At 33.9% G+C, this 16,653-nt stretch overlaps 1 protein-coding gene across 1 annotated transcript in view; it reads left to right on the forward strand.

Moving 5' to 3' along the window:
- Positions 1–15,736, forward strand: part of LOC103206189 (pleckstrin homology domain interacting protein) — a 203,020-nt gene extending 187,284 nt beyond the window's left edge. Inside the window, exons 33-38 of the mRNA XM_007951632.1 lie at positions 161–310; positions 10,281–10,433; positions 10,986–11,149; positions 11,611–11,870; positions 12,529–12,726; positions 15,099–15,736. Of these exons, the coding sequence (XP_007949823.1) occupies positions 161–310; positions 10,281–10,433; positions 10,986–11,149; positions 11,611–11,870; positions 12,529–12,726; positions 15,099–15,736 (1,563 nt within the window). The remainder of the gene's footprint in view (positions 1–160; positions 311–10,280; positions 10,434–10,985; positions 11,150–11,610; positions 11,871–12,528; positions 12,727–15,098) is intronic.
- The last annotated feature ends 917 nt before the right edge of the window (positions 15,737–16,653 follow it).

Consider the following 16,653-nt stretch of genomic DNA (forward strand, 5'->3'; position numbering starts at 1 on the left):
GGAAGGAAGGTTGGGCAATCCTACTTCCGTAGTGATACTGCCTCGGAAACCCAAGGAGGGGTCGCTATGAGTCGGGGCCAACTCAACGGCAAAACAACAACAACAACAACAAGGGTTATTTTATTAATATCCTTGAAATTGGTGATGTCCCCCCACCCAGGATCATCAGCCTAGAAGGAGATTACGTAATAGAGCTCAGTCTTGTGATATTCAGGCGTGGAAGAAACAATGTCAAGAATTGTTAAATCTTATATTTCAATGTGAAGATTCTGAGCCTTTCCGCCAACCAGTAGATCTCCTTGAATATCCAGTAAGTATTTTCAAAAAATGTTGACGTCATCTCTCAGTTTGCTACTTCAGTGCTCTTTGTGTGTGTTTATTATTTCGTACATGTTCTCATTAGCCAAAGGCATCTGGTAGTACAGGACAATTAAACTGAATTCTGTGGTAAAACGGAAAGACCCCTAACGGGAACCTTTAAGACTCCAGAGATTTAGTTTATGGTCCTAGGTCTGCCTGTTACTAGTTGTATAACTTTGGAACATCACTTAGTTTTCTCCTCTAAACATTTTTTTTTTTACTTCTTTCCTTCCTCACACTAATTCTATGAATTTATTATGACAGTTATCTAGGAAATAAGGATAAAAATACCTACTTAACCTTCTTCACAGTGTTATGATGATAAAATGAGAATACCTAAAATAGTTTTAATACTGTAAAGCATTATATTCAAATATAAGGTGGCATTACGTATTGTCAGATTATGCCGGTTTATGATCTTTATGGAATACATGGTAAAATTGTTGAGTACATGTATCTCGTAACTCTGAGTATTTATTCTTGCATGCAGTCATAGGAATCTAAATTTAACTGACTTTTTTTTAAACATTCATGGTTTTGAATAAAAATTAAATGTTCTACAAAAGATGATGATCCAGATGTGTTGGTATCTGACTTCATATCTGTTTTTTACATGTATATTTACTTTCAGTGGTGGCAATAGAGAAATTTCATAAGATAAATATAATATAATGACTTTTTTTCTTGTCATTTAAAAAACAAGATTTATAGAATCTTAAATATGGAAGGGAAATCTTGAATTCCAGCAATGTGGTAAATTGGGCTAGTACAGATTCCTACCTTTCAGAAAACACCTAGAAGAACTGAGCTGATGTTGCAGTGCTCTGGTTTTCAGTTCTGTCTTTGGAAACTGGTTATTTCCCTTTGTTTTTTGTTCAACATTGTGTTTCAGAAAAACAAATTATAATTTATCCAGTGCTTATAGGTGTCTGTATTATGGGCTTTCCTAGAAAGAAAAAAGTTTTCATGTCTAAATTCTAGAAACACAAGTACTAACACTACAAAGACAGGTGAAGCCTTCAACCTTAGTAAGAAAGGGAATTCTAAAACTGGGACTGTGAAGTGGCTGTACCCTTATGAAAAGAATAGAATAATGCATTCTACAAGGAAGAATTTTTCTGCAAGAAACTCTGGTCACAGAGGAGGGAAATCTTGTAAAGCTTGCAGTATGCATGGATTTAGGTAGTTTTCACTACTCAGCAGTTCAAACCCACCAGCCACTCTGTGGGAGAAAGATGTGGCAGGCTGTTTCTGTAAAGATTCATAGCCTTGGAAACTCTATGGGACAGTTCTACTCTGTCCTATAGGTTGACTGTGAATCAGAATTGACTCAATGGCAGGGAGTTTATGCTATAGGACTCTGGGGGGGGGGTAGTATTTCTGGAGGTCCAGGCAAAATCAAATTATATAGAATGTCATACACTTACCTAGAGTAATACTTGCCAAATCAAGACTACAGAAGAGGGCCATCAAAAGGAATAAAAAGAAATCACAAGCTACATGAGGGAATCATCTATCACATAAAAGACAAGAGAAATAATAAATGAAAATATTAACATCCTTTTCCCTAAAGACTTGAGATAACAGATTATTGTTACATGCCATTTTTTGTCAAACCAAATATCACCCATTGTAAGTTGACTCATTTTAGGTACCAACAAGAAAGGCAAAACATGCTATCAATTAAATATTGATTTGTCATTTTGGTTGGAAAAAATAACATGAAAGAAGAAAGAAAAGAAAAAAGTCATTATTTACAGGAAGGGATAAGAAAGGTATTTTTAAAAATAAATAGAATTTGTGAAAATGAAATACAAAATCATTGAAGTTAAGTTGCAGTAACTATTTAAAGGAAGAATTAGTGCAAACATATGAAGAAATTATGTAAAATGCTTTACACAGATAAAAAATTCAAGTGGAAGAGAATGAGCTAGAAACAAAATTTCGTAAAACATTTAAATTCTTTCATATAATTTAAATGACATTTTTCATAAAATCTACATGAAACAATTTTGTAGCTACCTTTTTTTACCCCCCAGTTGTCTCAATAGTCTGGATATAGGCTTTGGACTATCTCTTTAACAAAAGACAATCTTCCACTAATGCTAATAGGTAAACAGTCAAGTCTTTTGGACCAGGTTTGGTATGTAAGGTAGACCGAACTACATAGTACTCTGTTTTGCCATAATCAGAACATTACTACAAGGTACTAAATCTGATTTTGTTGTATGGTTTTTTATAAAGTAGCTCAAATGTTATTTAAGGGTGACACATTGGTCAAAGGCAATATAATTGGACTTCTGTTTTTGGGAAGGTAGAGTAGACATACTTTTTCCTTATTCTATAAGTAAATCTAAATATATATATAAAAGAATGCAAGAATACTGAAATGTGGAGAGACGATGACAGACCTAGGAACTCAGGATGTGAGGTCAACACAATAATGAATTCCTGGGATTTGCTTTTTGCTTTATATGTTCTACTCTGGATATTGGAGAAACTGGCAACCCAGAAATGCCAACAGGTAGAGACAAAAAATACTCCAGGAAAAACCTAGCTTCTCTAGCCAGCGGACCAGGAAGTGGCAACCTAGTAACACAGAAGTCTTATAACTTGTCTGTGATAGCAGATGTCATAGAAGAAGTCATGGCTCTACCCCTTCTCTACCAATAAAGGTCAAATGGAGAGCCTCTTTCTATCCCAAAATATTAGTAGAGATCATTGAGACACCCTAGACTTCTACCCATACTTTCTCCAGAATTCACCATATGGTAGGCCTCAAAGGCAAGACTCGATAAATTTTAAAATATCAAAGTACTGCAAAGCATCTTCTCAGATCATGTTGGTGTTATGTGCTGTCAAGTTGGCCCTGACTCATAGCGACCCCTCCTTGGGTTTCCAAGGTGGTATCACGATGGAAGGCAATTGCCCAGCCTTCCTTCTGTCTCAGATCATAATGCGGTAAAATTAGAAATCAACAACAGGAAGTTCAAAGGAAAGAAAAACAAATAGTTAGAAACTGAATAGTTCACTGCTTAGAAACTACTGGGTAGCAGATGAAATTTAAAAATTCCTTGAATCAAACAAAGATGAAAACAGCATAGGAAAATCAGTGGGGCCTAACAAAAGTCAGTACTCCAAGGACTATTGATAGCAATAAATAGACACATCAAAAAAATAAGAAAGAACCTTTAACACCTTATTCCAGCATCTTCAAAATTGGGGTGGGGGGGTGGAGCTTGCAGACACCAGAAGAAAGGAAATAATATTAAAGCAGAAATACATGAAACAGAAAAAACAATGGAAATAAGTAAGACTAGAAGTTGGTTCTTTGAAAGAATTAATAAAATTTACAAAACCACTGGAAAATTTAACAACAGAAAAGGAGTGCAAATAACACAAATAAGAAATGAAGTAGGCCATGTCACAACAGAATCTATTGAAATTAAAAGGAAGATAATAGAATATTGCGAGGAACTGTACTCCATCAAATTTCAAAACCTGGAAGAAATTTCTAGAGACATCCTACCTAGCCAAATAAGCTCGATCTAAGGTAGAAATTTGAACAAACCCATTACAAAAGAAGAAATTGAACAGGTCATAAACTCACAACAACAAAACATGCTGGTCCAGGCAGTTTACTTGGCAAATTATATAAATCATTCAGAGAAGAGCTTATACCACCAGTATTACTGAAACTTTGTAGAAAATGAAGTAATACTCCTGAACTTGTTCTACGAAGCAAGCATGACCTTCATACAAAACCAGGCAAAAACATCTCTTACAAAAAAAAAAAAAAGTTACAGACCGGTGTCCTTTATGAACATTGACATAGAAATTCTCCACAAAATACTAGCCAGTAGAATCCAACAGCATATCAAAAAAAAAAAAAAAAAACACAGCATGACAAAGTAGGATTCATACTGGGTATCCCAGGAAGTTTCAACATTAGTTCTAAACAATCAACATACTCTTACCATATAAATAAAACAAAGAAAGAACCACATGATAATATCACTTGATGCAGAAAAACTATTTGACAAATGCTTTTGTCATTTCTGGATGAAAAATACTCAGCAAAATAAGAATAGAAGGGAAATTGCTCACCATACTTAAGAGCATATACATAAAACCAATGGCCAACATTATTCTCTGTGGAGAGAGAAACTGAAAACATACCCCTTGCAAATGCGAACCAAACAAGGATGATCTTTGTCGCCACTTCTATTCAGTACTGTGTTGGAAGCCCTATCCATAGCAATAAAGAAAGGGAAATAAAAGGCATCCAAATTGGCAAAGAAAAAGTAGAACCATTTCTATTTGTCAGTGATATGATCTTATAAATAGAAAATCCTAGAGACTCAACAAGAAAACAAACTGATAGAAGGATTCAGCACAGTGACAGGGTACGAGATCAACATACAAAAATCAGTTTTATTCCTCTACACTAACCAGAGAACTCTGAAAAGGAAATCAGGAAAGCAATACCATTTGCAGTAGCTACCCCAGAGAGTAAGTATTTAGGAAAAAATCTATCCAGAGACACACACAAAAAAAACTACAAACCACTAACACAAGAAACTAGGAGACCCACATAAATGGAAGGATATATTATGTTCATAGATAGTAAGACTTAAGATTATAAAAATGACAATATACACAAAGCAATCTGTAGATATAATACAATCCTAACCCACATTCCATCATCATTCTCTAAAGAAGTACAAAAACTAATCACCAACTCCAGATGGAACAAAAAGTGACCCCATATAAGTAAAGCACTAAGGAGGAAGAACAAAGTAGGAGGCCTCACACTCGTCAATCTCAAAACCTATTATACAGCCACAGTAGTCGTAACAGTCTGGTATTGATACAATGACAGACACATAAGCCAGTGGAATTGAATCAAGAACCCAGAAGTAAATCCATCCACTTATGCACATCTGTTCTTTGATAGAAGGCTGAAACCTTCTAAAGGGGAAAGATACAGTCTCTTTAACAAATGATACTGGCAAAACTGGATTATCTGTTTGCAGAAAAGTGAAACAGGACCCATATAACTAACTATATAAAAGAAGTAATTTAAGTTGGATCAAACACCAAAATGTAACACCTAAAACCATAAAGGTAATCAAAGAAAAAATAGTGACAAACTTAGGGGCCCTAATACATGGCATCAATATACTATCAAATTTAAGTCAAAATATACAAACAGCAGAAGGTGAAACTAGACAACTGGGGCCACCTAAAAGTTAAGTGCATATGCACATGAAATGACTTTGCCAAAAGAGTAAAAAGAGAACCTGCAGACTGGGGGAAAATGTGGCAATGACATTGGACAAGGGCCTAAATAAAATTTATAAAGAATTTCAGTACCTCAATCACAAAGACTAAACAACCTAATTAAAAAAATGGACAGAGGACATGAACAGAAACTTCACCAAAGAAGACATTCAGGCATCTAACAAAAACATGAAGAAATACTTGCACTCATTAGCCAGTAGAGAAATGTAAATCAAAATAATAATGAAATATTATCTAATCACAGCATCAATAGCAAAACTCAAAAAAAAAAAAAAAACACTGATGAGGGTGTGGAGAGACTGAAACTGTCACACTGATGATGGACTGTAAAATGGTGCAACCACTGTGGCAAATGGCATAGCGCTTCCATATGATCCAGCAATCCCACTTCTAGATGCATATCATAGAGCGATAAGAGCCATACATGAGCAAATGTGCACAACTGCATTCATCACAGTATTATAATAGCAATAGCAAAAAGATGGAATAACGTTAAGTGCCCATGAGCAAATGAATGGATAAACAAACTATGGTATGTACTCACAGTGGAATACTATGCAATATTAAAGAGTAGTGATTAATCTGTGAAGCACATCATAACATGGATGAACCTTGAAAACATTATGCTGAGTAAAATGAGTCAATCACAAAAGGACAAGTATTTGTTTGAGACCACTACTGTAAAAAGTCACAAGAAGTTTACACATAGAGTTATTCTTTGAAGGAGACCAGAGGTGGGAAGGAAAATGAGGGTAAATCATTAACTAGAGGGAGCTCTAGTAGCATAGTGCCTAAGGCACTTGACTGCTAACCAGAAGGCTGATGGTTCAAACCCACCTTGAAAGGAAGGTTGGGCAATCTACTTCCATATTGATACTGCCTCGGAAACCCAAGGAGTCAGGTCCGACTCAATGGCGCATAATAGCAACAAAACAACAAGGCATGTATTAACATGGGTAAAGTGAAAGGCAGTATACAACAAGGAGGTCAGCAGAAAATGATCAAGGCATGAGCATTAGAGACAGCCCCTTCATTATTTCCCAAGGCAGTATCTCTAGGGAAGTAGATTGCCTGGTCTTCCTTCCAAGGAGTGGCTGATAGGTTTAAATCTCCAGCCTTCTGGTTAGCAGTCATATGCTTTGGGCACTGTGCCACCAGAGCTAAAAGCAACAGAGGTGAATACTATTACATATACAATCATGCAGTAACAGTAATAACAGTAATCTACAACAACCAGTGGATACATAGATACACACTCAAGCTGAACAGGGTGGGGAGGCTAATGGGACTAAAAATAAATGATTTAAATACACCAAGTAAAAGTCAGATATTGGAAAACTGGATTAAAAAAACAACCCAGCTATATACAATCCACATGTAACTCACTTCAAATATATAATATAGGCATGTTAAAAATGAAAGAAATAAAAACAAAATGGCTATATTGATATAAAATTAGAATTCAGAGCAAACTGCCAGAGACAGAAGGACATTATATAATGATAAAAAGGTTAATCTTCAAGGAGAGGTAGTAATCTTAATGGTGTCTGGACGAATTAACTCAGGTGTAAAATACATGAATCAAAAGGTGATAGAACTAAAAGGAGACACTGACAGATCCACAGTTATAGTTGGAGACTTTAGCACCCCTCTCTGAAAAATTGGCAGAACTAGACAGAAAACTAGCAAGGATTTAGAACCATTTACCACCAACAATTAACAGGAACTTAACCACCTTTATATAATACTCTGCCCAGTAATAGCAGAATACACATTTCAAGTACCCATGGAAAATACACCAAAATTGACCACATTTTGGACTATAAAAAAAACCTCAACAAATTGAAAATAATTGAAATAACAGTGTGTGCTCTTCAACCATGTTGTTGTTAGGTGCCGTCAAGTCAGCCCGACTCATCGACCCCTCCTTGGGTTTCCGAGGTGGTATCACTAGAGAAGTAGATTGCCCAACCTTCCTTCCAAGGAGTGGATGATGGGTTTGAACCGCCAGCCTTCTGGTTAGCAGTCAAGTGCCTTAGGCACTATGCTACCAGAGCTCCTACTTTTCAACCATAGTGGAGTCAAATTAGAAATCAATAACAAACAAAACAAAACAAAAACAGAAAATCTCCAAACACTTGGAAACTAAATACCACACTTAAAATCCATGGGTTGAAGAGAGTTTAATAGTAAATTTTTTTAAAACTATATAGCCACACCTTGTTTTATTGTGCTTTGTAGATACAGCATTTTTAAAAAAAAAAAATTAAAGGTTTGTGGCAATCCTGCTTTGAATAAGTCTGTCAGCACCCTTTTCTGCAAAGTATGTGCTCACTTTGTGTTTTTGTGTCACATTTTGGTAATTCTCAAAATATTTCAAACTTTTTCATAATGCTGTGCTGCCCACTGATATACCACAGTGTAGTGTAAACATAACTTTTATATGCACTGGGAAACCAAAAAAAAATGTGTGACTTGCTTTATTGGGATATTTGCTTTTTTGGAGATGTTTGCTTTAATACGGAAGTCTGGAACTGAACCTGCAGTATCTCCGAGGTGTGCCTGTACATTGAGCTGAATGTATGATATGAATATAACACCAAAATTTGTGGGATGCAATTAAAGCAATGCTAAGAGGGAAATCTACAGCACTAAATGCTTCCATCAGAAGAGAAAAAGTCTCAAATCAGTAAGTTTCTAGAACCTAGATAAAGAAGTACGGAATAAGTAGGCAGAAGAAAGGGCAGATGTCAGTGAAGTTCAAAATAGAAAATCCATGAAACCAAACACTGATTATTTGAAATGATTGATAAAATTGACAGGCTACTATTAAGATTTACAAACACCAAAAGAGAAAACACTCCCTTTTCTATTCCTGGTAATAGTCATTTGTATCACTACAGATCCTTTGATAATCTGCAGATATAAAAAAGGATAGTAAAGGAATATTACAAACAATTGTACATATAAAATAGTCAACTAGATGAAATGGACCAATTCCTTGGAAAGTATAAAGACTACTACAATTTAACCAGTATGAAATAAGTCATTTGAATAGGTCTATAAACTATTAAGGAAACTTACCTTGTAATTTAAGACCTTTCACAAAAGAAATCTCCGGGCTCATTGGCTTCACTGAAGAATTTTACCAAATGTTAAAAGATTTAGAACTAATTCTGTACAATCTCTTCAGAAAGTTGGAGGAAACATTTCCCAATTCATTCTATAAAGCAGTGTTACCCTGGTGTATCAAAACCAGCTACTAGGGACAAAATAAAACTATGCCAATATACCTCATGAGTATAAATGAAAAAACTTTTAGCAAAAGCAAATAGAATTCAGTAATATATAAGAATGTTTCTATATCGTGACCGGGTAGGATTAATTCCATGTATATAAGGCTGGTTTTCAGGTTTTGAAAATTAATCACTATATCCCATCATATTAACAGGTTAGAAAAGAAAAATCACATCAATTGATGAGAAAAAGCATCAACATTCATAATAAAAACTTTCAGAAAACTAAAAGGGGAATTTCCTCATCTTGATAAAGAACATCTACAAAAAACCTACAGCTAACATCATCCTTAAGGTGAAAATTGGAGTGTTTTCCCTCTAAGATTGAGAATGAGGCAAGGATGTCTTCTCTTGCCAGTGCAGTAAGGCAAGAAAAAGAAATAAAAGGGCATATAAATTAGAAAGGAAGAAATAAAACTTCTCTCTGTAAAAACCATATGATTGCAGCCACGATACAGCTTCCTAGGCTGACTAATTTGAAAGGCAGAGTGCCTTGGAAAGGTCTAAGATCTGGCACACTTAGTTAAAACAAAGAAGATGATCATGTTCTTTAATAATCCTATCTTACATTGTACCTTCTTTGCTTTATATTTGATCATAATATAAACTTGATGGCAAAGTCCAGTTACTATGAAAAATGTAATTAAATACTTGGGCTATTGAAAAGGTATAGTACACCTTTTCCCTACTGAAAGACATTATACATTGTTTCTTCTTTCATTTGACTGTTTTTATTATTTCTAATTTGCTATCTCTTTTACATATAATCGACTAGGTGGACACCTTGGATGATGATTCCTTCTTCTCATCTGTGGAATAAAGTGCACAGATTTTATCACAACCATTTACATTCATAAGTCTCGATTACTGTATAGTTCCCAGTCTTTGTAATGAATTTGAGTTACTAGAACTCAGGCTTTCATGATTCAAATAGTCAAAGTTTTAGGATTTATATGTAGTATAAAGTGTTCTGTTTACATCAAACATATTTGTAGTTACTGAGTTTGAGGTTTTTTCATTACTTTAATTCTCCTTTCCCAATACAGCTCCATGCTTTTATCCACCCTACCCTCCAGGGAGAAAAAATGTAACTTCTGTGTACTGCTAACAAGAAGAGTACTATGTTAATTGCAGTAAACAGGAGATCGCATGAGATAGAAATTACTAGAAAAAAAGGAACATTGATTAGCAAAACAAGGAGTGTTTATGAATAGTTCTAGGATTTATATTAATCATAGAAATCCTATGTGAATCCTCATGCTGAGAATTAATGCTTTGTGGTGATAATAATAATAACATCATTATCTGTTTTCCCCTTAGGACTACAGAGACATCATTGACACTCCAATGGATTTTGCTACAGTTAGAGAAACTTTAGAGGCTGGGAATTATGAGTCACCAATGGAGTTATGTAAAGATGTCAGACTTATTTTCAGTAATTCTAAAGCATATACACCAAGCAAAAGATCCAGGGTATATAATTAAATTGTCTTATATTTAAATTAAATGGTAATATTAGTAATAGAAAAGTAAATAGCTAAATCTTTCTGTTGTTTAAAAATTAGAGCAACATAGACTGACTTTGTGCTATGTTTTTAATGGTGTCCTAGTAGAAAAAGGGACAAATATATATGATTTATTTTCCTTTGGTCAGACAAGACACCACAAAGAGTGATGTGTGGAAGTGAAATGATAAAGAGTAGTTGCTAGTCCTAGGTAGCAGAGGAAATGAGGTTTATAACTGTCAGGAAGAGTGTAAGTAGGATGACAGGATATCTCTCTGTGAGCCACCTGAATTTAGAGGAGGATTTTTCTTTAAGAATCTCAAAGATTGGAAGGTTCCTAACCTAAACACAAAATTAATTGTAAAAATGCTTCTAATTTACTAAAACAATTGGTAAACAGTGTTTAAATTCTTAAGAAAAAAAATTGCTAGAAAACAATATAGATTATATGTTAATATTTACTGAACAGACATTTTTCATTGAAGAATGCTTGACCAGTTTTTATGTTTCCTTTCCGTAGATTTACAGCATGAGTTTGCGCCTGTCTGCTTTCTTTGAAGAACACATTAGTTCAGTTTTATCAGATTATAAATCTGCTCTTCGTTTTCATAAAAGAAATACAATAACTAAAAGGAGAAAGAAAAGAAATAGAAGCAGCTCTGTTTCCAGTAGTGCTGCCTCTAGGTATTTAATTTATTTTCAGTAGCATCAACTGATCTATGACTTTAACATCAAAATGATAGAACTTGGTGTTTTTTAATACTTCCTTTACTATTCCCTATATTGCAGAATGATATATTTGACATGCAAGTTCCTATGATGTGGAGGATTTTTAATCTTTTAACTAAACCTATACTAGTGTAAGTGCTTAAATTCAAACTGCTAAATCTATACAGTAAAACAGCATTTTTAGGATAGTGATGGCCTCATGCTTTCTGTCATATAACTGTAGCATTTACAGCAATCCTTCACTAAATATTCACTTTTCAAAGGCTCACAACCATATGAAATCCACTACAAATCTCATATTTTAACATATTTCATAACAGTACAAATATTGAATTCAACAGTATTATAAAGCTACTGTATTTTATTCATGTACATAGTGCTTATAAGAATGACTAAAGGTCTTATATTATTTACAGCCCTGAAAGGAAAAAAAGGATCTTAAAACCTCAACTAAAATCAGATATCTCTACCTCTCCATTCTCTACACCTACACGATCAATACCACCAAGACACAATGCTGCTCAGATAAATGGTAAAACAGAATCCAGTTCCGTGGTTCGAACCAGAAGCAACCGAGTGATTGTAGATCCAGTTATCATTGACCAACCATCTACTTCTTCAGCAGGAAAGACTTTTATTTCTAAAGTGAATACAGCTGCAATGCCAGGGAAAACAAGTAAGAATTAGTTATACTTTCTAACTGAAGTGTGTATGGTGATACACACACACACACACACACACATATGTATATATATATGTATGTGTATAAATGTATGTGTATGTATGTAAAATTACAAACTTTGAGCATATATTGCTGATTTTTAAATTATTTTTTGCCTTTAAATAAATCTTGTTTTTAATAAGAGAATGAAGATTGAGGTTTAGTGTCAGTGTAGAATGTTTAAATATTGACAACTCTGATCCAGAATGCCTAAATTTAACTACTCATACCCAGACTTGCTAGCAATTTGTCAAGACTTGCCTTCATAATCTCTTAAATGACTTAGACAACTTCTAAAAGGGCTAAACTATTAAAAGTTTCTAATTGGGTATGTTGTTTGTTGTTATGTGCAATCGAGTCAGCCCCGACTCATAGCGACCCCTCCTTGGGTTTCTGAGGCGGTATCGCTACAGAAATAGATTGCCCAACCTTCCTTCCAAGGAGCTAATTGTGTATACCTTTTTCTGTTTGAAAGATTTCCCAAGAGAGACACTGCAAGCATCTCCCAGGTTTTATTCTCATTCAATTCAAGCAATCTGAACCTTTTGCATGTTTTTAGGTTCAAAAGTAACTCTTAGCTTTTAATCTTTTGTGTTTTATGTGTGTATTTTAGTACTGGAAAATTCTGTGAAACATTCCAAAACTTTGAATACTCTTTCAAGTCCTACTCAATCCAGTTTTAGTCATGGCACTAGGAATAATTCTGCAAAAGAAAACATAGAAAAGGAAAAGCCAGTCAAACGTAAAATGAAGACATCTGTACTACCAAAGACATCTACTCTTTCAAAGTCATCAGCTGTCATTGAGCCAGGTATGGTATTACTGGTATATATAAAGATACAGTGGAGCCCTCTTACAAATGATACCTTTGTTAGAGTTAACATTTATACCCCTTTCTCACGGTGCTTTTTTAAAATTCACACATCCTGTATTGGTTAATACATTTAGTGAGACTTTCTTTGATTTGCAGCTCTGTGTCAAAAGCGGACTGTATAGTCATTAAATTTAAAAACATAAGAAAAGCTTGCTATATAGAAATAAAAATAGGTTCTAAGTTTGTATATAATAAATAATTTCTAATATGCTTATTACACCTAGAAGAAGATTTGAATGTTATATTGAACTTGATTTTGTCACTCCTGAATCCAAGTGAAATCAAATATATATGGGGAAATTGTTCATTTGATTCTTGCATTACAATAAGGGAAGCCAGTTTGACTGTTAGAAGTACTTGAATACCAAGACAGTATGTTGTTGTTGTTGTTGTTATGTGCCATCAAGTATAGAATTATGATAATCAGCTATCAACTCATTAATAGTTACTGAAATTAACAGTTTGTTACATTAATACACCTAAATTAACAATATTAAAGAGCAGTGATGTCCGTTGGAAATATGTGAGCCACATAAAGTTCTCTGTGAGCTTTATCTATTGAAAACAGATCATTTTAATAATGTATTTTATTTATTTTATATCAGAATTATCATTTCATCATGTAATCAATATTTGAAAATACATACTTTTTTAGTATTTATGTTTAAATTTAATTTAATTAAAAATTCTGTCCTCAGTTGCCATAGCCACATTTCAAGTGCTTAATAGCTATTTGTGGTTAATGGTTACCTTGTTGGACAATAAATCCAGATCAATGCTTTTTAATTTTTTTTTTTAAACTTCTGAATTCCTTTTTAAGAGAGCCACATTAATTCTTAACCTTTTTAGATTATATTTTGCTTTATAAAGTTGGTGAATGTTATAGCCTTTTTCCTAGAAATATGTATACATGTATATCCACCCAAAATTTTGGACAGTTCAAGGAGTTCATGGAGTCCTTGAAGTCCATCTAGAGAATTTGTAATGGATAGATACATGGACTTGATATTTAGAACTCTTGTCAGTAGTCTTACTGTAAAACAAACAAAAAGATGTACAGGATCATCAGGCACTTTAAATGTAATCATTTCTTAGAAAATACTTAACTGTTTTATGCACATGCATGTGCGCGCGCGCACACACACACACACACATATACACAGTGTGAAAAACCACTAATCTAAGGAATAGTCATTTGTGCTTTGGGACTTAGGGAAGTGAGAGTGCTGCTTTCTACTTCTACTACTCACCTTTATGAGTGTTTTGACTGTTAATTCTTGATATTTACAAAGCAATAAAATTCAAATACAGGACAAGAAAATTACACGATTATGAATAAATAATTTTCTTTAAAGCCATTTCCATCTCTGTCAGTTTCCTGTAAAGTACTGCACTGCAAATCACCCACCACAACCAAACAAAAGCTTCTAAGTCTTAGGAAAAAAAAGGAGATTGTGATAATACATGTGTGGTATCTTCTCCATTCACCTGAAAGGGTCATGGCATTTTTCAGTTTTTTTTTCTTTTTTACACCATAGAAAGATCTCCAGCTTTTTTCTCTTCTTGTTATGAAGCATAATGGCAATTACGGAATTTTAGTAGGATTTTAGTCAAAATACGTGGAGAATGCAAGGAAATATTTAGATAATAAATTTTTCTCAGATAAAGAGTTAATACCATTCTAATCTTGCTTTTCTCTTACTCCATCTTTCATCATAGATAAAATGATTAGAGGAAAATACAAGGATGATACACTTATTTATTCAGATTATCAAATTACAAGATGATGAGTTTTAAATTAAGATTATTTTCCATAATTAAATTGCTTAAAGGTAGGAATATAGAAAAATTCTGTGTTTAATGAGGTGAAGAATAAAGTACTTTGTAATTGTTAAGCTCTATAAAATAAATGGGGTCATTTTGTGATGGAAAAAAAATCATTAGAATATGTAGTTAAAGGTAGGAGTAAGAAACCTTGGTTAATCCTAGTTTCATCATCAATTAATAGTATTAACTTAGATAAATTATTTGCTCTCAGTTTCATTTCCCTCACATGTCAAATGAAGTTACTGATGTTATCATTAAGGTTCTTTGTCTTCTGTGCATTTTAATTAGAAAATAAATAATGCAATTAAAATTTTTGCTTTCTCTAGGTTCTTTTTATCATTTTAGTAAAGTGATTGTGTCATTCCATATAACATTCAGAATAGGCCTCATTGACTAGTTCAAGGGCCAAACTAAAAGCAGTTCCATGGCCAAACTAAAAGCAGTTCTATGTACTGATGTGTGCTTTTGTTCCCTTTTAACAGATTGTAAGAACAATGCTCTTATACCAGGAAGCATTCAAGTAAATGGCCATGGAGGGCAGCCATCAAAACTTGTGAAAAGGGGACCTGGAAGGAAACCTAAGGTAGAAGTTAATACCACTAATAGTGGTGAAGTTATACACAAGAAAAGGGGTAGAAAGCCCAAAAGGCTACAGTATGCAAAGCCAGAAAATTCACAGGAAAATAATGTGCATCCTATCAGAGATGAAGTAGTTCCTTCTTCGACATGCAGTTTTCTTTCTGAAACTAATACTGTAAAGGAGGATTTGTTACAGAAAAAGAATCGTGGAGGCAGAAAACCCAAACGGAAGGTGAAGACACAAAAATTAGACTCAGATCTCATGGTTCCTACAAGTATTAAAATTCTAAGGAGAAGTAACCGAAAAAAGACAGATGACCCTATGGATGAAGAAGAAGAGTTTGAGGAACTTAAAGGCTCTGAACCCCACATGAGAACTAGAAACCAAGGTCGAAGGACAGCTTTCTATAATGAGGATGACTCCGAGGAGGAGCAAAGGCAGCTGTTGTTTGAAGACACCTCTTTGACTTTTGGAACTTCTAGTAGAGGACGAGTCCGAAAGTTGACTGAAAAGGCAAAAGCTAATTTAATTGGTTGGTAGTTTGTACCAAAATATTTTACTTCAAAATCTATAAAGCAGGTACAGTTAAGGAATAAGTAGAACTAAGGTTTCTGCTTCCTTGCTGCTATGGTGGATTAGGGAATGTTACGGTTTGATTTGCAAAAAACAAACTTACAAGACACTTCACTTCTTTAAATGAATATATATATAAATATATACATATATATATTTTAAATGTTTGCTATTTATTGCCCTTAGATAGGTTATGCATTTCAACATTTATTTTGTTCACTGTTTGAAACAAAAGAAATTGAGAACCTATAATGAATTCCTGATTTATTTATGGAAAAGACAGTTCTGCTACACTCTTGAGCATAATATTCCTAGTGATAGAGCATTTCATGTTAAAATGAATATTTTTGACCAAGCAAGGTGCATTTCTGTTGATACAGAAGTCGTGCCCCTAGGAAGACAAATGTTACAGAGTAGCAGTAAATTAAATCTGTACCCAGTAAAGGTAAATATAAAATTCCCAACATTTGATGATAACCTAAAATGTTTAATTTTAATTATAGAATCTAGAGGAGGCTTTTGCTTTATTCCATTTCTGCCAAACTTAAGAGAAAATGTATTGATGAAAAGGAAACATATCCACATTGGAAAACATTTGACTGTCTAATTTTTCAGACCTTGATTCTTATATCAATCACTCAATCTCTGTTTATTGTGCCAAAGACTGAGAATCAGTGCAGTGGAAAGCCTGTTTTTGACTGTCAGGACAGCATACAATTTTCAATACTGGAAAAGGCTATATATTATTCTAAAGAGCAACTTATTAAAGAGTTATGCTGAGATGTATCTTTTTTTGGTACTAATAGAAAATAATGCACTGGTGGGTCCTTTGACAGAGATGTTTTAGAGAAAATGTTTAAGTGGTTAAAGGATTCAAGGAAAAT

This window comes from Orycteropus afer, unplaced genomic scaffold, assembly GCF_000298275.1.
Source record: "Orycteropus afer afer isolate SDZICR_OR568_19922 unplaced genomic scaffold, OryAfe1.0 scaffold00011, whole genome shotgun sequence".
NCBI classification, from domain to species: Eukaryota; Metazoa; Chordata; class Mammalia; order Tubulidentata; family Orycteropodidae; genus Orycteropus; species Orycteropus afer.